This window comes from Crocodylus porosus, unplaced genomic scaffold (assembly GCF_001723895.1).
Source record: "Crocodylus porosus isolate Cpor-Errol unplaced genomic scaffold, CroPor_comp1, whole genome shotgun sequence".
Lineage (NCBI taxonomy): Eukaryota > Metazoa > Chordata > Crocodylia > Crocodylidae > Crocodylus > Crocodylus porosus.
The window spans coordinates 16315896-16342233 of NW_017728928.1; the positions used below are offsets into that span (position 1 = coordinate 16315896).

A 26338-nucleotide genomic window follows, 5' to 3' on the forward strand; every position below is an offset into this window, starting at 1 on the left:
ATGTTATTGTGATTGACCATATTCCTTGACTATTGTGTCTCTGAAAATCCTAAGAGTTTCAGTGGTTACAAATTTGTAAATATGTGAAAGAATAGGAGATACCAGATTAAGTTACTACAGAAAAGTTTAGTATAATTTGGGAATTTAGTAAGAATGAAGCACGTGGGATCCCAATGCATTAAACTAGAAACTGACAAGAGACTATGACAAAGAATGTCAAACTATTATCTAAATATGACTTCTAAAACTGACAGCAAGCTGAGAAATGTGTAAGAGATTAAATATATTGGAGAAATTCTGTGGTTTGCCTTTCAGTGTCGTCCTTCTGTTCCCACCCATTTACCCCATGCCCCATTTCCCTCTGCCAAAAAAAAAAAAAAAAGAAAGTGAGTGGGTTTAAGGGCCAGTGGTTGGAAATCTTATCCTGTTCTGGAAAGCATTTGAACTTGTCTACTAAACTGGACCTCCTAGGTTTGTAGGATGAATATCTTCAAGCTCTATCATGAATAATTTTCTCAGAATTTTTTTTGACATTTCCAGCATTCTTTCGCTCTCTCAAATTGCCAGAATTAGTAATTAATGTTTTCATATATAAAGTGTTAATTTTTGGACTAAATGTTGCTGGTGTAGTAACTACTAAAATTGGAATTAAAATGGAAAATAAAAACCAAGGAAGCGTTCAGAAAGCTTGCATTTAAAATTCTGTCAATCTCAAAGCTTGTCAGGGCTTGTAATAAATCCTTTAATCTGTTTGAAAGTTGGGAACATTCATTTCTAATTCATTTGATTTGCTGTTTCTTAGAGTTTGAAATAGTTACTAATCCCTTAACTTAATAGTGCTTTCTAAAGTACAGACCCAGGACAGATGTAACAAGCTTCTGAACTCTTGGATCGGTGTAATATTTAAATACTTAAGCTTGTAGCACATTCTGTAAGAACAATACTTGCCTAAGTGTACTGCAAAGAATTACTTGTCCATAGTAATTATTAAAATGCCTTAGGGTTATTCTTCAAGGCATTTGGGGCTGGCTGTCGGCTGGAAATAAAAGAGGTTATGTTTATTTGTGGAAAAAAGTGTCCCTATCTCAAGTAACTTTTTAATTCTACAACTTCCTACTAACGGGGTATTGAGTTACTCATTATGGCAAGGACTTCTGTCACTGTATGTTTTCCATCAGCATTAAGCGGAGCTTGCTTGCACGCAGTGCTGCTGGGTCGTGGAGCCCTGAGCTGCAAGAGGCCTGGTGCTTCCCTCTGTGGCAGCAGCACCGCCCAGGCAGGGTGCTAGCAGATGGGTGCTGCCCCAGGTTTCAGACAGCACTCACCAGATCCAACAGTGCATGAGGTGCTGGAATCCTAGGTGTGCTGGGCAAAGCTCAGGCTTGGTGGGCTTCTAGTGCCCCGTGCACTGTCCCTGCCACCTGGGACCACCTGGGAATGGGCTGCCTTGCCCCTGGGGCAGTGCAGGAAGGCAGCAGGAGGGCGACTGAGTGTGCTGGTGGCTGGAGAATGCGGTGGGGGTGGGTCATGGACGCTGGAAGCCCACCAAGCCTGAGCTTCCTCATGTCCCCGCCATCTTCTCTGGATGTATTGCTGCAATTTGTTACGTAGCAAACTAAAATACATTGGATGTGTGTTAGTTTGCTACGTAACAGTCATTTAAAGCAAAATATGCTACTGCATGTGTACAGCATGACGAAATTTAAAACTTAATATGCTGTGCTGATGTAAATGGTGATGCCATTAAAACAGTTAAAAGGGGCAATTAAACTGCATATAAGGCCAATTTTGTCACGTGTACAAGCGCCCTCTGATTCCCAGTTCTGTTCTCTATAATCTGTTACTATAGATAACACTTAGGCCCAAATCCTTAAAGGTGGTTACATGTCTAACTCCCACTAAAATAAATGAAGGTTAGGCACTGATGTGCATTTGAGGATCTTGGACTTAATATTTTTCACATTCAGAGGTCTTAACATATGTCACTCAATTAATTATTAACATACTTCCCATTTATCAAAGGAATGTTATCTCCATTTTATTAATCGTGAATGTTTTAAAGTGATTAAATAAGACTAATAAATTAGTTGCATATTAGTAACTTTTTTTTTTTCAGTCAGAGTATCCTGAAACAGGAATTGCACTTTTGTACAGGCTGCTCCTTTTCTTTTGTAGCTTCTACTGTACTTGAGTGCCTTGATAATTGCAAGCTTTCGGAAAGTAACCAGACGCTTCTTCGCAAGCTAGGAGTGAAACTTGTTCAGCGACTTGGACTGACATTTCTAAAACCAAAGGTGGCAAAGTGGAGGTTAGTTGAAAACTGGAAAAGGTCAAGGTTTTACTTGCATTAGTCGTTTATATAGGTGAATCTGTTTAGAGTTGTGTGAATAATAAAACCATACACAGTAATTCAATTATTTCTAGTTCAGTAAGATTAAATGTGTTCTTTCTCGATTCTGTAATAAAATAGGTTTCTTCTTTGTTGTACCTTCAGTAATTTATCATTATCTGCAGTTAGTGTGCTTGTAGTTTACTTCATATTTAACAATATGAATTTAAGTTTGCTGACAAGCTAAATCTTGTGCTTTTCTGTGTTTGCATATAGAACATGCATAACACATTCTTGTAAAGTGGAGACCTTTTTAACATTTGCAGAAGATGAAAAGGTACTGACCTTTGTGACAAAGGTTTATTAATTTTATTTTAGTGTAAAAATATTAGAGAATTCTTAGACTTTGATCAAAAGTAATGTCCATAAGAGAAAAAAAGTTTGCAATCCTACTTTATTGAATTTAAGCTCAGATTGTACTGCCACCTTTCCTCTGGTGTCTGGTTTTGCTTATTGCCCCAGGGCAAATCCTTTTTCAGATTTCTCACACTGATATTTTACAGTTGCAGGCTCTCTTCTCAGTTATTTTATCTTTTGAATTGTATTTTTCACCTTTTGAGAGAGTCCTTAGGCCTAAAAAATTATTCTAGTAGCAGAATTGTTACCCTTATCACTCCTGAAGATAGCTACTTGTTTAACATGTGGAATAGTTGGGGTGTGATATGTGATTTCTGAAGGTACTTCTGCATTGCTGTTGTAAGGTACAACTTCACCCCATGTAGACATTATTTGAACTAGTTTTAAGTTGACTGGCGTGGGTATTGATAGCAGTGTAACTAGAACAGCACAGGACTAAACACAGGCTGTCAGAACCCCAAACCATGGATAAAGACTCATGACTAGTCCGTGCTGAGAGCTGTGCTGTTGCAGCTGAAGTGCTCTTGGTGCCGTGCCAGTTTGTTTAAAGCTGGGTTAGCTACTTATCCAAATGGGCTGCACTACCATCTTTGGCTTGCGGGTTGACATTCTCTGTTGTACAAATAGTAATGGAAGGAGTCTTTAGGAAATTGATTTGATACTTTTTAGGTTTTCAGTTTTACCTTTTTAGGTGATTGGAATTCCAAATGCAGAACTTACCCCTAAAGTATTTTGGTCAGATATTGGATTGGCACTGATCCCCTCTGTCTCGTCTTCTCTAGACTAAATAAGCCCAGTTCCCTCAGTCTTTCCTTGTAAGTCTTGTCTCCCAGCCCCCTCACCATTTTTGTTGCTCTTCACTGGACCCTCTCCAGGTTGTCCACATCCTTTTTGTAATGGGGGAGCCCAAAACTGAACACAGTACTCCAGACATGGCCTCACCAGTGCTAAATAGAGGGGAATACCCCCTTCCCTGGACCTACTGGCAACACTCCTACCAATGCAGCCCAATATGCCATTAGCCTTCTGGGCAACAAGGGCACACTGCTGGCTCATATTTGGCTTATGGTCCGCTGTAACCCCCAGGTCCTTTTCTGCCCAGGCAGTCAGGTCCCAGCCTGTTCTGGTGCATGGGATTGTTTCATCCCAAGTACAGGACTTTGCGCTTGTCCTTGTTAAACGTCATGAGATTTCTTTTGCCCCAGTCCTCCTTATGAAAAGGTCTGTTACATATGTTAGCAGTTTTTAACTCTTTCTTAAAATTGACATGATTTTCAAGTACCGTAAGAGATGAATCAAATCCAGCTTTTTGTTTTCATGTAATTTTGACTTACTAGATATCTAATTTTTCTGATCAGAGGTTTAGGGAAAAAATGTTCCATGCTTGAATAACGTAACAGGAAAATAAAAAGAGGAGGGGGAACAGCAAAGAAGTGAAGCTACAAAATACAAACATGGAAAATTATTTCAGAAAATTGGGAGCATCTGTAGAATAAATTATGGAATTCAGTCTCTGAATATATTTATAAGAAGTCTCTTTCTGTCTTTTATAACCATAAGTTATGTTTTATAGAGCAAGTTTCATTCCAAAGAAATTGAACAACTTAGTATTGTAACAAGATAGGCAAAATTTTATACAGGAATCATTTCACTTGCCAGTTACATGAGGCCTCTTGGAAGTACAATATGATGGTAATCGTTTTCAGGTGCACACCAGTGATTTAGTTCAGTAAGTCATATACATTGTCCAAATGAATCTAGATGGGAATTTAGCAGAAGGTGGTCACTCAACTTGCAATTTTGTTGGGGCACTTAAGTATTTGGCTCTTAGTAAAAGTATTCTGATATCTTAAATATTTCTATGAATAATTTATCCTGTGCCATGGGTGTACATAACAATTACAGACAATGAAAATACATGATTACTTTTCTATGGAGCTTTGCAGTTTAGTTGTGAGGGATTTCTGAGAGTTAAAAAGGTAAAATGGAGAAAAATCAAGTATGGATTTCAAGTTTTTTGACCTTGCACTGTATGCATTAAGTACTTTATCAAATTACGTTATATACGTTTTTTCAGGGGGCATATATTTTAATTTCAAAAATATGAAGAGGAAATGGAGGGGGTTGCCTGGAAGAAACCATGAAGAAAAGCAGAACTGGCTGAATGCAAGGCCTAAATGGGTGATGGATGATGAGAAGAGGGACTTAAATTCAGATTGCTCTTTCTCACATTTAGAAATACAAAAAAACTATCACGTTTAACCTCAGAAATACATGTTGTCCAGCTTCAGAAATGCAGCACTTTTCTATAATGTGTTGTAGGGAGGAGGCTTTGGCTTGTTGAGCTGGAGGACAAGATGCTACTTATTGAATCTTGAGCATAATTCCTGAAGAAGTTAGTACTTAGATGGAAGGCCTCCATTAAACTAGCATGAACCTGCGTTGGGAGGTTTGGTAGCTCAGCTTACAGGTTTCTGTAAGAACCATGCTTCGTTATATAAAAACATATAGTAGGAATTGCTTGGGTTCATGTTAAAGGCTTTCCCACACTAGTTTAAAAAAAATATTATGTTGAAGTAGGTTCTGATTAGGGATGTAGATATCATTTAACAAAATATTCATTTAACCTTATCTAATTAGATTGGTTAAACGATAAACTGATAATATAGCAGTTTGGATATAGCTACGCTGACGGTTGATCCCTGTTCAAGGAGCTTTTTGACCAAGTGGGGGAGGAGGCAAGCCTAGCTAGACAACACAGTCCTCCTGCAGCTAATTGCTTAATTGATGAGTCATTAGGCTGCTCCCTGTTTTCCTCTTAGGGTATGGGTACTAGTACCCCCTGGCCTTTCTCCCTCATATCTCCCTCCCTCCTGCCTACCCTGCTGCCTTCTAGTTCCTGCTGTGGCACCATGGGGCTTCCCTTCTACCCCTTTACTGCCAGACTACGTCCACCCTGAGCTAAAGAATAACTGCTAAGCTAACCAGTTATCACAGCACTTTTTTGTTAAATAAATAGTATATCTTATTACATTCCTAGTTTTTAGTATGGCATATGTCAGGGGTTTTCAACCTTTTTGATCATTGTACCCCCAGGTGGCCAGACACGGAGCAGTGTACCCCTGGAAGCTGAGCAGGGTGGGTGGCGGAGGGTTGTGGTGCGTGGCTGGATGTGGAGTGGCAGCAGCTGCTGCATGCAAGCTTCCCCTGCGTCTGGTCAGGCAGGTGGTGCCTGTGCGGCAGTGCGGGATGGTGTGTGGCAGCGCTCCATCCCTGCCCACCCATGTGTACCCCCTAGGGCCCTTTCAAGTACCCCTGGGGGGTACAACTTCTGGCATATGTCCTGTTCCAGGTTCTCGTTAGTCTGTAACTTAAAAAATGGAAGTAAACTTTGGCTGTTTCCTCTACAGGTATCAACGTGGCTGTAGATCTTTAGCTGCCAATCTTCAGTTTTCTGCTCAGCCTCCAGCTACACGTAAACAAGTAACAGCTGCTGGTGCTATTGATGATGATGATGAAGAAGAAGAAGAAGAATATGATATTCCAGGAGAAGTTGAGAATGTTGTAGGTATGTTGGATATAAATAAAAAGTACAAGGATGTCTGCTAGCTAAAAATACAATTGTAGTAGCCTGCCAGGGATTTAAGAAATAAATTTGAAAGTCAGTGTATGTAAACTGGACATGAATGAAAAAGTCCCGTGTCAAAAATAAACAACAAACCCAAATCCAAAACTTCTCCTCCCATTATTTTACTTCGCAGTTTTCAAAGACCTCCTTCATATTTTATACAGTGTAGAGGAATGAATTATAATTCTTTTTTATTTTTAAATCTGAACTGTGTTGAATACATTTAAAATCTGACAGCTGAAATTTGAAAGCTATGGTGGCACCACTGCAGCAGCCTCTTGTGTCCGGTGTATCATAATCATAGTCATTGGATACATCATTAATGGTTATATTATAAGTACATGGGCAATAACTGTAGAGGATCGCACAGTCCTTCCCTTCTTCCAAAAGTATTTTTGTTTTCACCATATGATGTAGTAACCCTGGCACCAGTAACACCTATGGATGATACAAATAAATTGCAACATCTGCTTAGTAGGGACTCTAGAAATAGATGAGAGGTATTTTCTAAGAGCTTAGGCAGTCATTATTTTTATAGTGCTACAAAATTAGTAGCACTATAAAAAAAAATACAGCACTGTGGGTGGGCATGCATACACAGTCCCCAGGCTGGGGTGAGACAAAATTGTGACATATGCAAGTTCTTTAGCCAGGGTGTGAGAGGGGTCTACTTTGTAGCCCTTTCTGATCCCAGGGAAGCCTCTCAGAGTTGGGAGCTACCATAGCAACAACTGATCAAGACTGGAGACTGCTGGCAACCTTTTGCCTCCATGGGACAGGCCAGAACTTGTGACCTGACCCCTTTCCATAGCCGCAAATGCTAGGGTTACCATATTGCCAGTATCAAAAAAGAGGACACCTACAGGGTGGGGGAGGAGAGAGGGATGGGGTATATGATTGTAGGGAGTGGGGTCAGTGATATGCCCACGCCCTGCCTCTGCCCCTCACTCCTAAGCCGCTGATCCTCCACTCTTGCTGGTGCCCCTCACTCCCAACCTGCAGCCCCTTGCCTCCTCCTCCCCGCCAGCGCTGCCAGTGCCCCTCCTGACCTGCAGCCCCCAGCCCTGCTGCCCGTGCACACTCTCACTCTTGCTCTTTTACTTGGGAGCAGCTTGCTGGGGTCGGCGCATAGAAAACAACCCCCAACAGCCAATCACCTTGCCCGCTGCTCCCAGTCCCAAGCAGCCAAGCCTGGGAAAGCAAAAACCCAGACATTTGCTCGCAGCTTAAAAACCTGCCTGGACATGAGAACAGGGGGCCAAAAAAGAGGACATGTCTAGGAAAACCTGGACATATGGTAACCCTAGCAAATCTCCATCTCCCCAGAGAACTGAAACAGTCTTTATTTTTCTTTATTTTTTTTAATCTCTGCTTCAGATACTCAACCCCTGTTTGGTAAAGTATGAGAGGGCAGCAGGGAGGGCTGTAGAGGGCACGGGCAGTTTGATGCAGCTGTGTGCTGTTCAGTCCCCAATGCTGCCCTGAGCCCTTTTTGTGGGCTCAATCTGGCCTAGTGGTTGCCAGTTGCTTGTCCCCTGTCCTACAGTCACTGCAGTTCTTTGAGATTTATGTCAGGGCATGTCAATTTGCAGACTAGCTATATACCATGGAGCTATTTGCTGAACTGTGAATAGTATTGCCACATTTGTGTGAAGCTGAGGGTGGCTTAATTAGTGTGGCTTTTCAGTATCCAGAGTTTAACATGTGAAGCAACATATGTAGATAGGAGCACCTGCCCTACCCTTAATACACTTGCAGGGAGCATGTGTGGCATAGGTAGCCCCAATTGTTGCCACCATTTAAAATACTCACATGTAAAGTTGTAATATAAGCTACAGAGATGTCTTGATTCTGCATATTTCTTTGAGTTCCATAAGGTACGTCTAACAAAACACAATGCTGGATTCTCAGGAAGGTTACCTAATCCTCTGCACAACAGGACAGATAGTCTTCTCTGCTTGCAGCTGTTTATTGTGTGCTGACTGCTTTATGGTCTCCCTGGCAGAAGCTTTTACTCAGCCAGGTCTTCAGAAGTGATATAACTATTATTTAAATCTAGTCTAATATTTAAAATGCCAAGCCTGTAGCCTATCTAGAAAACATTTATACCCTTTGCTTACTACTCTGTTTTCAAATGTTGTTTACATCATAAACCTAGGAAATTTGGATATAAATGTTTTGGTTTAAATTAAAGTGTTTATGATAAGGAATTCAGTTTGAGCATTGTAGAAAAAATGCTGTTTTTGTTGCAAAACTAAATAAATCACAAAGTAATCTGTTTTGTGTTAAATTCTCTACAGAACAATTGCTGGTTGGACTGAAAGACAAAGACACCATTGTCAGGTGGTCTGCTGCAAAAGGGTAGGTTTCTTGCAGTTAATTTAATACTAATAAAGTAGTTTAACAGTTAAATGTTTTCCACGGTTAATCAATTGCGTCTGTTTCTCTGTTTAAACTAAATCCATCTCATCTACTGCTAGCATGATGATTAGTATTCTGGGATAATGGGTGTCCTATTCCCACAAAGAATTTTAACCTAGGTTGGGACTGGAGTGACAGTGCAGGATTTATTTTTGGGTTATTTTGCAGTAATATTTCTTCATCTGTTAACTACCTAATGTTTTTCCATTTGAATTTTTTTTTTTGGTAAGGCACGCATCTTCATCAGCGACTTGGATGATGGGGTAAAAAGCACTTGTTCAAATTTGCAGACGACACTAAGATGTGGGGGGATGTGGGCACGCTAGAAGGGAGGAATAGGCTGCAATCGGACCTACACAGGTTACAGGGGTGGGCGGATGAGAACAGGATGGGCTTCAACACTGACAAGTGCAAGGTGCTGCACCTGGGGAGGAAGAACCAGCAGCATACCTACAAGCCGGGGCACTTCCTTCTCGTCAGTACAGAGTCAGAAAAGGATCTTGGAGTCATCATTGATGCCAAGATGAACATGGGCCAGCAGTGTGGGGGTGCAGTCAGGAAGGCCAACCATACCTTGTCATGCATCCACAGATGCATCTCGAGCAGGTCCAGGGAGGTGGTCCTCCCCCTCTACGCGGCACTGGTCAGGCTGCAGCTGGAGTACTGCGTCCAGTTCTGGATGCCGCACTTCAGGAGGGATATGGACAACATGGAGAGGGTCCAGAGGAGGGCCACTCGCATGATCAGGGGGCAGCAGGGCAGGCCCTACGAGGAGAGGCTACGGACCTGAACCTGTTCAGCCTCCACAAGAGAAGGCTGAGGGGGGATCTAGTGGCCTGTTACAAACTAGTCAGAGGGGACCAGCAGGCATTGAGGGAGTCCCTGTTCCCCTGAGCACTACCAGGGGTGACCAGGAATAATGGTCACAAGCTGGCAGAGGGTAGATTCAGACTAGACATCAGGAGGCGCTACTTCACTGTCAGGGTGTCTAGGATCTGGAACCAACTTCCAAGAGAAGTGGTGCTGGCTCCTACCCTGGGGTCTTTAAGACGAGGCTAGATGAACACTTTGCTGGGGTTGTTTGACCCCAGTACTCTTTCCTGCCATGGCAGGGGGTTGGACTTGATGATCTGCTCAGGTCTCTTCCGACCCTACCAATTATGAAACTATGCTATTTTGTACTTCTGTGCTTTTAGCTTGGCTTTGTGTTATAATGTAACACTACTGAAAGAATGCATTATTATTGATACTTTAAATCCAGTCATTTTAGGGTAAGTTTACAGTAATTTAAAGAAAATGTATAATTAGACATTGAATACAATACCAATGAGTTACTTTATTTTCTTTTGCAGAATTGGTAGACTAACTGGACGGCTTCCAAAAGAGTTAGCAGACGATGTGGTTGGATCTCTACTGGACTGCTTTAGGTAAAATAGTGTTTTATTCTTATACAAAGAATGTCTTGAATATTAAAATGCTTTCCCTTCTACATATATAATTTTACAATTGAAATGTGATGACTACTGGAATGGGATGGCAACAGTCAGGCAGAAATTGGATCAGAACAGCTATAGAACCGTAAGGGGCTTATATTTATGAAAAATGCTGTCGAAACTTTAATAATCATGCAGAATTTGAACTTCATTATTTTAGGCTCTCAGTTAATAAAACAGAACAAAATCTTGGGTTTCAGGCAGTCATTCAGTTAATGCACAACGTTTTCATGGGAAGAGATCAATATTCAATATTTAAATTGTGACTGGAATTGGTGATTCCATCCCAGTCTCTAGGAAATAATTTTTCATACCACATATAATATATGTGCAAAATTTGTTATGACGTATGCTCTGGCATGAGCAAGTCAGGCTTAATAATGATGCATTGGTGGAGCTCTATGTTCACGCTATTTATGTTTAACACAAAATTGATTCTAAATCATGAAAAAAAGGGGGAATGTATTCTTTTACATGTAAAGGTGATATTTTTGCTAATATGAAAATACGATTGTTACGATCCCTTTCCTTCATTCCAAAGGTGAATATTTAAAATAGCAGAAAAAATGAAGAGTATATAATATAAGTATGGCTTCCAGGTAATAGTGAAATACTGTACATGTACTTTTCAAGTTAGTAATGCTGTGGAAGGACTGTTAATAATGTCATAGTATGTCAATTAGGGGTGTGCAAAGCGGGCCATATTCGATTCATATTCGGCTTGAATCAGGAACAGGGATCCGATTAGTTGATTTGAATCACTGTCTCTGTTTCGATTCAGCCGAATCTGAAGATTCGATGCTGATTCAGAGAATCAGAGATTCGGCTCATGATCGCTGCAATGCTGGGGTGGATGGAGCGTTCCACAGGAGTGCGGTGGGGCCCTTCATGTGCTCAGCAGCGAACCCAGAAGTGAACTGGAATTACTTCCATTCCACTTCCAGGTCCACTGGGGAGTGAATGGTGCCCCCCTCCCCAGCTTGGCGATCGGCCATGGGGGGACCCTGGGTGCGCAAGCCCCCCCCGACACAGGAGTCACCAGTCGCTGAGCCGGGGTGGGGCGCCCTGCACGCTCCCCAGTGGACCTGGACATGGACTGGAAGTGCTTCTGATCCACTTACGGGTCTTCTGCTGAGTGCACTGGGCAGCCCCCCGTGCTTCTGTGGGACACTCCATGCGTCCCAGCATCTCACCATTCACGAGCCGCTTGCTACCTAGAGGTATGTAGAAAAAACATTTAAAGCTGTGTCTATATCTGAATCGCCGAATCTTTCCAAATTTCTCTGAATCGATTTGGAGGGCTCCGATTCAGTTCAGAGAGCCTAAAGGGTCCTGTGATTTGATTTGGATTTGGTGATTCGACCACCGAATCCGGCTGAATCTCTGTCAAATCAAATTGGCTTTGCACAGCCCTAATGTCAATCGATGTAACTAAAGAATGCATTTTTGCCTGGCTTGTAAATAGAAGTAGAAGGCATATTATGTATTCCATACCTTGTGAAATGTAAAGGTATGCATTTGAAATGCTCTGAATCCTGGAGTGCTTCAGCGCTGCAGATGTGTACATCTGTTCTTCCCTTCTCCTACTGAGCACTTCAGAATGACCTCAAAGACGCGCGACAGCTCTGCTAAGGGGCTGGAGAGCAAGAGTCCTGGCACCTCTTGGCTTTTGGTGTCTCAAGGTTGCTGAGCACACTGGACAGTGCTGTCACTCACCCTGCTGTGGGGGTGGGGAAAAATAGTGCAGTGTGGGATGTCAAAGGAGTAAAATGAAGTGCTTCAAAGATGTTCTTCTTTGGCAGGGGTCATTTTGAAATGCCTTGGCCATTACAGTCTGTACCCTTACTGTTTGGAGCACGGCAGAGGAACTTGGAGAACTTCACACAGCAAGTCTGCCCATGAGTAAACTGAATAGTTAAAAGCAGAACTAGGAAGAACTAATATTTTTATTTAAATTATAGAAGTTAGTGAAGAGTCTTGGATGTTTCTTCCTCAACTTTCTTTTTTTTAAACCGCTACATCTTCATCTTGACATAATACAAAATACGTGAATGTGTCCACTCAGACACTTGAGATGATGAAGTATGTAGAAGCAATAAGATAAATTGGATGACGAGGCAGGCCAGTTGTAGCAAGACAGAGAACCAGCCAGTGAATCACGAATTAGATATGTCGTTGCTTTGGGTTGGAAGTTTCCTTTTTTATATTTTTAAAAACTGTGAAACAATAACAAAAGTCAAAATTTTAGAAATCAAACTCAGGTAACAAGGGAGAACGGAGCATGGCCCAGCCCATAGCCAACTCCAGGGGGTTGGGAGGGGAGGATGTTTGACCCAGCCCTAACTTGGCCCCACGTGGGGGGGAAGGACATGGCCTGGCCCCAAGCGGGGAGGAGAGGTGTAGCTCAGCAGCAACTGGCTCTGCACTTGGTGGGGGGGCTGCAGCCCAACTGCATGGAGGGAAGCAGGCATGGCCTGGCTCTGAACCTCTGCAGGGTTTGGGAATTTAGCAGGAGGGAGGGTAGCTGTATTAACTGCCCCCGCTTCCCTGCCACCAAATTTTCTGACCCATGGGGAACCCTGCGGGTCACATTTTAAGGCTCTGCAGGCTGCATTTGGCCCATGAGGCTGGAGGTTGAGCACCCCTGCTATACAGGAATAGTTAATTTCACTTAGATATAACAAGTGTTGTTTTTTTAGTTTCAAGTAAGTTTCCTTTTTTCACAGTGACTGCTCCATAGCTTTTTCAGAAATACCAAATAAAATGAAACTGCCCAGCTTACAGTGGCTGAGATAATATGCCAGTGCTGACTTCAGTAAACAATCAAAATACCTTTTACTATTTGTGGCTAACCTTTTCTGTGACTAGCATAGAACAGAGATGTGACAAACACAGCTTCTGCTTTATATTGCGGCAAGAAAAGACTAAGGGGAAGAATCCAGGACATAGATGTATGTTTTGCTTTGGAGGATTTGACTGAACCTTATTCAGAGGAACTATGACTTGTAGATTGCAACTAATCTTAATGTAGTATTTCTCTAGTAAACAGAGTAGAAAAATCTTTCAATGACTCTCTTAATTACTCCAGACTTTTTATACTGAAGTTTCTATTTCAGTGAAATCTGTTTGGATGTTGTAGGTGTCTGCATGAATACTAAATGTCATAAACTAAATAGTACACTGAAAGTCATAGAATAATCCAAGCCATTAAATAGTTTAGGTTGATCTTTCTCTAGATTTACTGTCTTGGATTTTTTTGAAGAGATGATAGTGATGAATAAATTAAATAGGTGTTAACATTCACTTGGATTGAACAGTTTAGTTGAGCAAGGTTTTTTCATTCCATGCTTACTGTTCTTTAGTTATATAAGTTGGTGTGAAATTTTGAAGATTTTCCATTACAAGTACAGTAGTTACACATGTTAATCTATATATAGCAGAAGCTTGTTATTGTGTCTTGTGCCAAACAATGAAATCCATGTTTAAAACTAATTTTAGAGTTTGTACCTAATTAAACAAAAACAGATCAGGGAGATTTTACAGCTGCTGTGAGTCATTGCTGGCTAGTGAGGGACCATCAACCCCAATTTGATCCATGATATTGGGTACCTTACCGAAACATAACTTCATCAGTCTCTGAGGCTGTTTGTCCGCTTCCTCTTACTACCTTTGCTGAGACAGCACACAGTGGTGGGCAAAGACATGCTTGTAGTGTTACAATGCTACCTTTGCACAAGCTGTTGTGGGAATGAAGATAACTTTGCTGCAAAGATTATTAGAAAGATTGCAAGAGAAGCACACAGGAGGATCAGTGACTCACTGTAAGTGCCTTAGCTCTGTTTCAATGTGGACATAAAATCAACACCAGGGTTTGATGTGCTTTCCCCTACTCTCCTCACATTGGCCAGCAGGAAATCTTAGGTCACCTGCATTAGTTTTATTCATAGCATTTGGCCTCCCTTCTACTGTCACACAAGTGCAGTTCTTTGAAATTTTTCTGTAGTGCAGGAAAAGTTAACACCATGGAAGTTGTTCAGGGAAGACGCATTTGTTAAGAATATTTTAGCTGCCAAACATTAGGCTATTTAAATATATATACAAACCTTTTTTTAGAGGTTACAAATTTGATCAAATAAGGATAAACTTCATGGGAAAAGCAAAAAATGCTTCCCTGACGTGGGGGTGAATCCCCTTTCAGATTTCATGCCCTTGTGCCAGTGCATTCATGTACCAGAGATTTTTAAAGAAACAACTGTAAAATCTATCTTAACATTTGCAAAATAGTGCATTCTTTTTCCTCTTAGTCACATTCTGAGATAAATCTGAATTATTATAATTGAAACCTTCAAAAAATTCAACTTCAGGCAGGGATCTATCATGGAACAGTTTATACTGAATGGTTTCAGGCTGGCAGTTGTATGTGGCTGGAAACAGAGTCTTATAGTAGGAAATGTTGAGCAACATGGTACAGGAATTGCTACTTGTGCTGCAAATACTATACAAGAAGAACCATAATTTTAACTGCATATTTGAAACATCTGATTTTTAATTTCTTAACGTTTCATTATTTTTAGCGTTAATCTTTTTATTTGAGTTTTAAAAGAAAGAAAAGTTAGAGTGAAGGAGTGAAATAAATGCCTCAGTACTCACTTTTCAATTTGTTGTACTCTAATGATCTTGATCAAATAAACATAAAAAGGAGCTGAATGAATACTGGGGGAAATGTGGGTGCCCTGTTTGCACATGTACACAATGTGTAGGGAAAATAATATCACTGAGCATATACATTATGATTATTTTTATAAAAAATTATTTTCCCTGAATGTAGTGTTTTCAGACAAGATCAAGCGTAGATTCAAATTATGTGTTTCTAGAGTTTCAGGGTCTTAACTGTTGTTTTCTGGGTAACTGGGTACCAAAAAGAGTGTAAACAGTTTTCATAACTCACAACAAGTTTTGTTTAACACTTACTTTGTCAAATACATTAATTTCAGTTTTTCCAAAAACAATCACCTATGTCTGGAGAAAAATGAGAACTATCACCTCACAGGTAACATTAGAAAAAATTAAGGGCCTGAAATCAGGGACTTTGTATTGGAAGTGCCACATCATTGTGGCATTCCTGCTATTTTACGTGATTAATTTAGGAGGTGCCATAGATAAATTTTCCTTGGAGCTTCAAGGGTCTGTAGTTGCTGCGTTTTCTTTCCTTGTTTTTCAAGTTTTGAGGCAGGTCTATGGTGATTTGGATTATGCATCTGCCAAAATGTTGTCAGTGAAAGATGAAACTCAGAAAAACTTGAGCTGAACTAAACAAAAGTCTTTGTTCTGAAATTAGTTACCAGGAAACGGATAATTCATGGCATGGTGGATGTCTGGCTCTGGCCGAATTAGGCAGAAGAGGATTGTTACTCCCTTCTCGAATTTCTGATGGTAAGTTGCTTGAACTCTGGTATGTTTTAAGTGTCTCCAAGATCGTGCTGTTCTGAAATATGAGGTCTTAGTGTTTGGCAAAGAACTTGCCTACCCTTACATGGATGGTGCTGCTGATGACTAGTAATGAACTCTGGAGTAACTAGCAAGCTCAAACATGAAAGATATTTAAGGTACTTTTGTTAATAATATTTTATTGTGTGTCCCTTCTAAAAATAAATAAACTCATTTCAGAAACCCAGTTTATTTGTTTTTTTCTTTTTCTGTTGTGATTGATTTATATCATTATACAGAATAGTCTTTTATTTTTCAGCATGTTAATGTATTTATTCTACTTTTAACTGTGTTTAAACAAGTTAATTATTCAGATTGCTTTTATAAACTGGTTGTTGTTTGCATTAATCTCTCTTCTTAATCAGAAGTGAAAAATTAGGTATAAATGAGAAGTTTTAGTCAGTTACATTTATCCTTTGACAATTGCAACCATTAATATTGGAATTCATTATTTTAAAGAATTATCTTTTGCATGTATTTTATACACAATAACATTTAAAGGGACTTTCCAGGGAATGCACTCCTTGGGACCACACAGGCTTGCAAGAGTCCATGCTTACTAATCTGTTTCAGGAATGAGGAACTTGCATACTCTCTGTGCCAAAGACACACAGTGTATGTGCATTTTAGGCATTAAAACATGTATAATCAATAAAATCTTGCTAATAGAATCTGTGCACTTAATATATAGGAAAATATGTTTGAAAACAAAAGATACCATGCATCCACATCCTCATATAAATTATATACATCTCTTAATGAATTTGATATTTACCAACAGCTTTTGACAGTCAACAATTATAATGTTACTTGAAGAACTGTTTCATTGGAAATTGGCACGGTGTTTCGTTTCATTTTACTGTCGTCTTGTGTCCTGTCTCCATGTTCAAATTTGAGTCCAAGGACAGGCGCATACTGTTGCTCAGTCAGTAGCCTTAGTGGGGTCCTCATCGATGCATGGTTTCCCCCATATGTGGGCAGGCCAGGAAGTGTTCTGGAATCTGTGAATTTCCTCCAGATTAATACGTGGTTTTTGTGTTGTTAGAGTCTCACCATAGTTGCATGTTGACTCTAGTCTTACTGACCCCTGTTTGGAGGCAGCTCAAGGTTCTCCATGTTGGCAAATCAAGCTCTGCACCTGCAGGGAGATGTTCAGTAGTTTTGGTATTTTCCTGTAATTTTAAATGTTCTTCAATTATGCAAAAATCTTGGCCTTGTGTCTAACTACTGTCTACTTCCTTTGGCCCTGGTTCTTGCATCTTGTGTTTAAGAATGTGACCAGTTCCACTGAACTCAAAGTTAAGCATGTGAGTAAGGCTTCACAGAACTGAGACTTCAGATTTTTATTCATGGACTTAAGATAGCCTGGTACAATAGGAAAGCATTAGAGCTAAAATGTAGAATGCTAACTGTAAACTGATAGGCTCCAGGAATCTGGGAATCATATATGGATGAGAAACAGTTGTGTTTAAATCGTTTAATCTGTTAGGATTTCCTTGTTTGCCACTAAGTTATATTGTTTAACCAAAGCTTTTCATATATATAAAATGGAGGTGTTGAATAAAACTCTCTTCCCAAAAAGATATTTTTTGAGCTTGTTTGGACAGTGAGCCCTTCAACTTTCAGTTAATACTGATGGTGGTAGTAATCCATAGGTGTTCGATTTACCAAACCATTTCACAGTGATTCATTGTGGTAAGAAAAGCCGGAAAGAAAAGCCATTAAGCTTCACTACAGCAGGGGTTCAGCATAAAAAAGTGTTGGCTGTCCGTCTGCAGTATGCTGGTCACTTCCAGTCTGCGGTTTGCTGGTCCTCGGTCACTTCCAGTCCGGCAGCCAGCCCTCCTGTGGACCGGCAACCAACCCTTCATGGCCCAGTACTCGGGTGCGGCCCGGGAATTGGGAACCTCTACACTACAGTATGTTTTCTTTGACTGAATATCTACATCATGATAATGTAGGGCATATAATTACTTTGTTGCAGGATTTTAAATTATATTGTTAAAGGATTTTTCTCTCTCATTTTTCCCCCCTTGTCCTGTATCTGTGGCCTGACTAATTTTTTCTGTAAATTAATTTAGCATCTCTCCCCTCAAAAGGTGCTTCTATAACATGATTAATTTAATAACAGGACTACAGCCATTGCAACCTCTTTTTAGCTATTTTTTCCTTACCACTTTGGCTTGAATGTTTTCAGGCAGCACCCAGAAACCAATAGGCAGTCAGTGCAGATTGTTATACAGGAGTGGTGGTCTTTCTGCCAAAAGTACTGTTTTATGTTGGACTGCTTAAAATCACTTCAGTCACAAATAGGAGACACCTCCTGAGTCAGAGATAGATTTCACCCTCATCATTGCTTCCAGCTGCTTCTCTCAGCCAGTCAGAATGATCTCAGTCTTCCCTGGACCTAAGTCAGCTGCTGCCTCTTGTCCTTGTCCCAGTTTTTCTCAAATGTTGGACCAGTCATTTCACAGGTCTGAATGAAAAAGCTGGTTGTTTGTGGGTCAGTGAAAACTTTAGAGCCTGTGTCTCCTCATTAACCTTTTAAAGAGCTCTTTATATACAGACTAAATAAGAATGGAAACCTGGATGGAACTCTGTGGACCCTCATACAATATGTACAGGAAGGAACAACACGTACAAGTATTTATTGAATGAACAGCATGGAATTGCATCATATTATCATCGTATCCTGCTGTTGTCTGCGTGTTCAATTATACTTCCCTTACTAATTCTTGGGCAACTCATACTTAGCGTATGTCAAAAATAGAAATGGTTGAAAAATTTCAAATGAAAGATTTTTTTCATAATAGAAATACTGGCTCTACAAATTTGATATTTTTTCCACAAAAATTTGGGGAACTTCCTGGAAAATACCACAAGTGTTGTATTTCACCTCTGCTTTGTTCAGATTTAGTATATTTAGTATATTTTAAAAGTGGAAATAATTTCTCAGCCCTTTTGAAAATTTTGATGGGAAATTTTAAAATGTTGACTTTTCTCTATCTGATGTGGGAGGAAAGGACATTTTAGAATGTCAGTTTCCTCCCAAGTAGAAATGTTGAGTTTTGATCATCCCTAAGTAAATTAACTCTTCTGCTTTTAACAACTGGAAGATGATGTGCCATGAAGCAACAGTTCATGATTCTAGAGCATGGGGACGTTGAGCATTACATTGGGATATGGTTCAGAGGGCCAGTCACTTTTTACTTGAGTAATTGAATTGCCAATAATTACTGTTCTAATATTCTATTAAATTGCTGCATAGATGACTCAGTTTCTTTCCCAACATCTCATTGTTAAGCTGGTACAAAGTTTAGGTTACGAGATGCTCAATAATTTTTTTTTAACGTTAAAAAAATGGTGGTTCTTAGAAACTAATTTTTTTTTTTAATTGAAATTATTGGCTTTAATGAAATGGTCATTGGGAAGGTTTTTTAGGTCCATGATGGAACTGTTACAGGCACTTATTCACAGCAGAATAGCTGGTAGTCTGGCAATTAGACTATCAGGGATGTTGGAGACTCAAGTTCATGTTATTGCTCTGCTCTGCCTGATTTAAAGCAGGAACTTGATCTGGGATTTTTCTGTATCCTGTAATTTTAAATGTACCCATCTCCACCACCAGTGTCTATATTTGGCTTTTGTTTGGTCCAAACATTCAACAAAGGTGTAACAAATACAATTTTTTTACCTCAACATTTTGAGGTAAATAGAATTCTTGTTTTTTGGCTGGATGTAATTAGTAGTTTGAGCCTGAGCATTACAGTACTACTGATTTCCACTTGGTGTTTATTACATCTTAACAGACTGCCTTTATAGTGAATGGCTATAAAGTGCTGTGTATGGTGGGTTGAAAGTGTGGAATAATTTGTTGGTAAAGGTACTGAGTGCTTATGGAAGGAAACTTGAGGCATTAGATAGCTGTGAAGCACCTATGTGGATGTGGTGGCCAAAGTGTCATTTTATTTTTGTGACTGCTGTGCTGCTTTAGCCCATTAGAATATTTTTGAAAACCAAATTAGTGGGTAAAGGAAAACTGGGGTATGTGTTTTGTGTAGGATTTTAGGATGCTATTAAGCAAAATGAGTAATTGCACATGGTAGGAATCTTAAGCATGGTGGTAAAAGAGGCTTTTCCATGAAAGAAAATATAAATATATTATGAAGTTTGGAAAAAGAAGACAAATAATTGGTAATGAACAGTGTGAGGGCCCAGCAGATACTTGATTTGTTCCTTCAAACAGGTAGGTATTTTAAGAGAGCTAAGCAAGCACTACTATTGGGTAGATGCATAAACAGTTTTTCAGCTAAAAGCAGAATGCCAGAAGGTTTCAAGAGGGGTTTATCAGTCCTGTTCTGGGTCCACTGTTAAACATTTTTGTTAAAGATTTAGATGCACGAAGAGAGAGGTTTCTGATCAAGTCTGCACTGGGACAGCTTTCAAACACTTGGGAGCATGCAAATACAATTAAAAAAAAATTGATAAATTGGAGGACTAGGTACCAAACAAATGTAAGCTGCTGTACCTAGGGAGGAAGAAACAAATGCAGAAGTACAGAATGGGAGATGACTGGCTAGGCCAGGGGTTGTCAACTGGGGGTATGTGGGAAGGCGTTAGAGGGTATGCATGAATGGTGGGGATGGAGTGCCGCCACCCCCCCCCCCACCCCACTGCCTCCAGGAGCAGGGCTGGTGTGGGGCAAGGGCACTGGTGCCCCTCTGCAGGTTGCAAAGGTGCTGCTCAGCTGGTCAGACGTGTGGGGTGGGGAAAGCTTGCACGCAGCGGTAGCCACCGCCATTGACCACTGTGCGCCGCTGCTCCACATCCAGCTGTGCACCCCCCTTCCCTGCTCTGTGTAAAGGCACCGGAGGTACATTTACAAAATGCAATTCTGTGCTGCATTAACAGTGTAGTAAGACAGACCTGAGAGGTAACAAGACTGGTCAACTTGGCATTGGTTAGGTCTTAGCTAGAGTACTGTGTGTGGTATTGGTTCTGCAGTGTAAAGGGGATATGGAGACATGGGAGAGCATCCTGAGGTGAGATGGGAACATAAGAGCATAGAGACACTTGCTGAAAGTTTCTGGGTTAGGGTCAGAGGGAAGAGCAATATGGGTGATATAGTGGTGGGTGTTTGCTATAGACCACTGGACCAGGAGGATGAGGTGGATGAAGCTTTCTTCAAACAGCTAGCAGAAGCTTCCACATCACAGACCCTGGTTCTCATGGGAGACTTCAGTTATGCTGACATCTGCTGGGTGGGCAATATGGCACTGCACATTCAATCCAGGAAGTTTTTGGAGAGCACTGGGGATAACTGCTTGGTGCAAGTTTTGGAGAAGCCAATTAGAGGCTTTGCTGTTCTTGATCTGCTGCTCACAAACAGGGAAGAATTGTTGGAGAATAAAAAAGTGGATGGCAAGTTGGGTAGCAGTGACCACAAGATAACTGAGTTCAGGATCCTGAGGGAAGGAAAGGAGAGCAGCAGAGTAAGGACCCTGGACTTCAGAAAAGCAGACTTTGACTTACTCAGGGAACTGATGGGCAGGATCGCCTGGGAGGCCAGTCTGAGGGGAAAGGTTCAAATCAGCAGGTCCAGATGCTGTCCACCTCAGGCTGAGGGAATTGGCAGGGGTTATCGCGGGGACCCTGGCATGGCTTTATGAGCACTTGCGGTGCTCTGGCCAGGTGCTGGATGACTGGAAGAGGGCCAGTACGGTCCCCATCTTCAAAAAAGGGAGGTGTGAGAACCTGGGCAACTACAGGCCCATTAGTTTTACTTTGATCCTGGGGAAGCTCTTTGAGAAGATTATCAAGGAGCACATCTGTGAAGGGCCAGCAGTGGGGATGATGCTCAGGGGTAACCAGAATGGTTTCATTAGGGGCAGGTTCTGTCGCACCAACCTGATTGCCTTCTACGATTAGGTCACAAAATCATTGGACGCAGGTGTCGCGGTGGATGTAGTCTTTCTGGACTTCAGGAAGGCCTTTGACACTGTCTCCCACCCCATCCTCTTTAAAAAGGTAGGCAACTGTGGCATTAATGCCTACACAGTCAGAGAGATAGCAAATTGGCTGAGGGGCCAAACCCAGAGAGTGGTGGTGGATGGGTCATATTCAACTTGGAGGGATGTGAGCAGTGGAGTCCCCCAGGGCTTGGTCCTTGGGCCCGCACTGTTCAATTTCTTTATTAGCGACTTGGACGAGGGGGTGAAAAGCACCCTGTTTAAATTTGTAGACGATACTGAGATTTGGGGTGAGGTGTACACATTAGAAGGGAGGGACAGGATACAGCTGGACCTGAACAGGTTACAGCAAATGAGAACAGGATGGGATTCAGTACTGATAAGTGCAGGGTGCTGTACTTGGGCAGTAAGAAAGAGCAGCATACCTATAGGCTGGGGAACTTTCTTCTTGAAAGCACAGTGGCAGAAAGAGATCTTGGAGTCATTATCGATTCCAAAATGAACATGGGCTGCCAATGTGAGGACACGGTCAGTAGGGCTAACTGCACCTTGTTGTGCATCCACAGATGCATCACAGGCAGGGCCAAGGAAGTTCTCCTCCCCCTCTGTGCGACACTGGTCAGGCTGCAGTTGGAGTACTGCATCCAGTTCTGGGTCCCGCACTTCAGGAGGGATGTGGACAACACTGAGAGGGTCCAAAGGAGGGCCACTCACATGATCTGGGGACTGCAGGGCAGACCCTACCAGGAGAGGCTACAGGACCTTAACCTGTTCAGCTTTCACAAGAGAAGGCTGAGGGGGAACCTGGTGGCCATTTATAAACTTACTAGGGGGGGCCAGCATGGAATGGGAGAGATCTTGTTCCCCTGAGCGCCTCCTGGAGTAACAAGGAATAATGGCCATAATTTTTTAGAGAGTAGGCTCAGACTAGACATTAGAAGGCACTACTTCACAGTCAGGGTGGCTAGGATTTGGAACCAACTTCCAAGGGAAGTGGTGCTGGCTCCTACCTTGGGGGTCTTTAAGAGGAGGCTTGATGATTACCTAGCTGGGGTCATTTGAGCCCAGTTTTCTCTCCTGCCCAGGGCAGGGGGTCAGAGTAGAAGATCTGCAAGGTCCCTTCTGACCCTACATTTATGAATCTATGAAAGGAGTCCAGGAGAGAGGGTTAAAGAAAACTTACTGAGGGTGCAGAAATAAACCATCCTGATTCACAGGAAGACTAGCAAGTATGGCAGAAGACCAGCTTGGCTTAGCAGGGAACTCTTTAATGAGTTAAAAGACAAAAAGGAAGCTTCTAAGTGGAAACTCAGACACAAGACTAGGGAGGAATATAAGAGTATTGCTTGAGAATGCAGGGGTGAAATGAGAAAGGGCAAAGTGCAACTGGAATTGCAGCTAGCAAGGGATGTGAAGGGTAACAAGAAGGGTTTCTACAAATATGTCAGCAACAAAAAGAAAATTGGGGAAAGTGTGGCTCCCTTACTGAATGGGGGAGGCAACCTAGTGACAGAGGATGTAGAAAAGGCTGAAATGCTCAATGCCTTTTCTACCTCAGTCTTCACAGGCAAGGTCAGCTCCCAGACTACTGCACCTGGTGGCACAGTTTGGGGAAGAGCTGAGCAGCCAACAGTGGCAAAAGAACAGGGTAGGGACCATTTAGAAAAGCTGGATATTTACTAGGGGTGCAGTAAAGCACTGGAACAGGCTACCCAGAGAGGTTGTGGAATCTCTATCCTTGGAAATCTTTATGATCAAGGTAGACAGAGCCTTAACTGGGGTGATATAGTTGGGGATGGTCCTGCTTTGAGCAGGGGGTTGGACTAGATCGGGGGGTGTGTGTGCAAAATACAGTCTGTGGGCTGGGTCTTGCCCACAGAGGGGCTTTGTCTGGCTTGTGGCAGGTCCTTTGGTCCTGCTGAAGTGTCCTGCCACCCCCTGGGCATGCAGTGGAGCTGGGGCAGCTCCATAGCTGGACTGCCTTTCTAGGCAGCCCAGGACATGGCAGCTCCTTCTGGCTGCCATTGGTCTCAGCCCTGAGATACTGCCGAGGACCCTCACGCAGCCCGTATGCATTCTGGGCCTGCGGTGGACTCGCCTGCTCACACTGAAGAGCTGCAGCAGCAGTAGTGTTGATGGGGAAGAAGTGTGCTGGGCAGGTTAAGAAGTGGCCCCTCACCCTTGCTGCTACCCGTTGCTTCCTGCAGCAGTCCCCCAGAGCTGGCGCTGGGCTGCCCTGTGTTTCTTCTGCACTGCCCCCGCTGTCCTGCTGGGCAGCCCGAAGTGGTGGTGACAGTGGTGGAGATGCAGGGCAGCTCAGCATGGGCTTCTGGCGGCTGCTGCAGGAAGCACTGGGTAGTGGTGAGGGGGGAGGGGACACTTTTTCCCCATGCTGAGCACATTTCTGCCCTGCTAGCCTTGCTGCTGCTGCTGCTGCTGCTGCTGCTGCTGTTCACTGTGAGCAGGCGAGTCCGCAGCAGGCACGGGGTGGGTCGGGGCTGTGTGCAGGTCCCCGCCAGTACTGCAGGGCTGGGGCCAGCAGCTATCACAGCCTGGGCTACCTAGAAAGTCTAGCTGTGGAGCTATCCCAGTTCCACTGGATGCAGGATGCACCACAGTGGGGTGGTGTGGAGCAGGCACAGGGTGGGCTAGATTGGGGATGTGCGCACATCTGGCTGATCTGCTTCTGCTGGAGTCCGGAGCAGGTGCGGGGAAGGGCTCTGTGCTGTTGGTGGTGGTGGGGAGGTGTAGCAGGATGCATGGGCTCTGGGCTGTGGCGAGGTGGGTGCTGGGTGGCTCAGAGGTGCATGGTAGCCCTCTGCATATACCCATCCCGCCATACCCTCAAATGCTCCTCCACAAATCCCACAGCCACACCCTCCCCACATGGAATCACACACCCCACGAACACTGTACCCACCCACACCATCCACACCCCCTTCCCCACCACACCTGAGTGCCTCTGGGGCACTGATGCACCCCCCCACAAGCCCCCATACCCACCCACCCATATCCACACACATCCCCACATTCTTCCCTATACCCCACATACACATACACACACACATCCACAGCCCTGCACAAACTCCATATCAACCCACCCATGCCCCCCACCCCGCCACACCACTATATGTTAGTGTGGATGTTTAATTTTTAGTATATAATTTGGGGTTTTTTTCAGTTCCAAGATGGCAAATACCTTTTCCCAAAGCGTACTTCTGGGCAAGTGGAGGGAGTTATAGTGGCAAAGGTCAGGGGTTAGCGGACGGGACTAACAGTACCAAGATGGTGACCGGGGTGGGGCACCTGTCAAGGGGTGGGGCTACCCTTGTGCCCTTGACACCTCACCAAAACTAATTAAGTAGCCCTCCAACTGAAATAATTACCTGCCCCTGAACTAGATGGCCCCCTGAGGTCCCTTCTAACCCTCATTTTCTATGATTCTGTGAATGCAACCTGCTTAAGGAACGACTGAGAAAACTAGGTATGTTTGGCTTGGCTTGGCTTGGCTTAGGGGGACACGATAATAATTTTCAAGTATTTGAAAGGCTGCCATAAAGAAAAGAAAAGGAAAGACAAGATTAGGCTTAAATTGCAGAAACTCAGATTTAGATTAAATTTAAGAAAAAATACTGTGAAATCAAAAAGGCAGTAGCACAAGCTGCCCCGGAAGTTATGGACTATCCATTAGTGAAGGTTTTCATGAAGAAGCTGGATAAGCATGTCTGTATTATGTAGGTATAGCACATTGTGCATTTGTTTAGGGAGCTGGACAGTGTGGCTCTGCAAGTCCCTTCCTACCCTGTAATTCTAAGAAAACTATTATGTGGAATTCTTTAAAAAGTATTGGTATAGAACTGCTCGATGGAACGCCACTGATACCGAGGCAAATACCTTAATGCTGCTTAAGAAAAAGGAATGGACTGTAGTGACTACAAAGTCACTGTCTTTGTTAAAGTAATTCTTGTAATTAATCTTCGTGCTTGAAGGCATTGGGCTAAGCATACAGTAAGGTCAGGAAGAGTTTCTTCCTGTGTGTGGGTATCATATCACCCCTTCTGGGGACCCACCTGAGGCACTTTCTTGGCCACCTAAAGAATGAGAAAAGAAGTGGGCAGTCTGCAGAGCTGGCAGGTCTTCATGAGCTGCCACCACCTTGGGTGCCACTTGGGGATACCTTTTGGGGAAGAGTTGGGTGTTCTTTGGGACAGCCAAAGACCCTCTGTAGTGGGGATGGCATGGGAGGGACTTTGGGGAAGGAATTTCCCTGGAACGAGACAGGGGAGTGAGAGTGGGTGAGAATGTGTTGGAGAGGGAGTGGGAAGAGGTCTCTTGTACCTAGATGTAAGTGGGGGTTGGCAAGGGTTGGGAAGCATGACCTATTGGTCAGAGGGTTTGCTTTTATGGGCAATAGGCAGGGAAGTTAGAGTGAAGGGATATGATGGAGTTTTCTACTTTTGAGCTGTTTGAGAGATGTAGTGTCTTTTCTTTATCTGTGGGTTGTTTGTGCTTTTTTGGATATGATGGGATATAAATCTAAATAATAATAGTAATATTAATTACACAATTTGGTACATAATGCATGTCTGAAATA

General features: G+C 42.6%; 1 protein-coding gene across 1 annotated transcript in view; it reads left to right on the top strand.

Annotated features, from left to right (window-relative positions):
- TBCD (tubulin folding cofactor D) overlaps positions 1-26338 on the top strand; it is a 226913-nt gene that overhangs the window by 36535 nt on the left and 164040 nt on the right. Inside the window, exons 9-13 of the mRNA XM_019542712.1 lie at positions 2176-2308; positions 6157-6314; positions 8675-8735; positions 10148-10222; positions 15627-15721. Of these exons, the coding sequence (XP_019398257.1) occupies positions 2176-2308; positions 6157-6314; positions 8675-8735; positions 10148-10222; positions 15627-15721 (522 nt within the window). The remainder of the gene's footprint in view (positions 1-2175; positions 2309-6156; positions 6315-8674; positions 8736-10147; positions 10223-15626; positions 15722-26338) is intronic.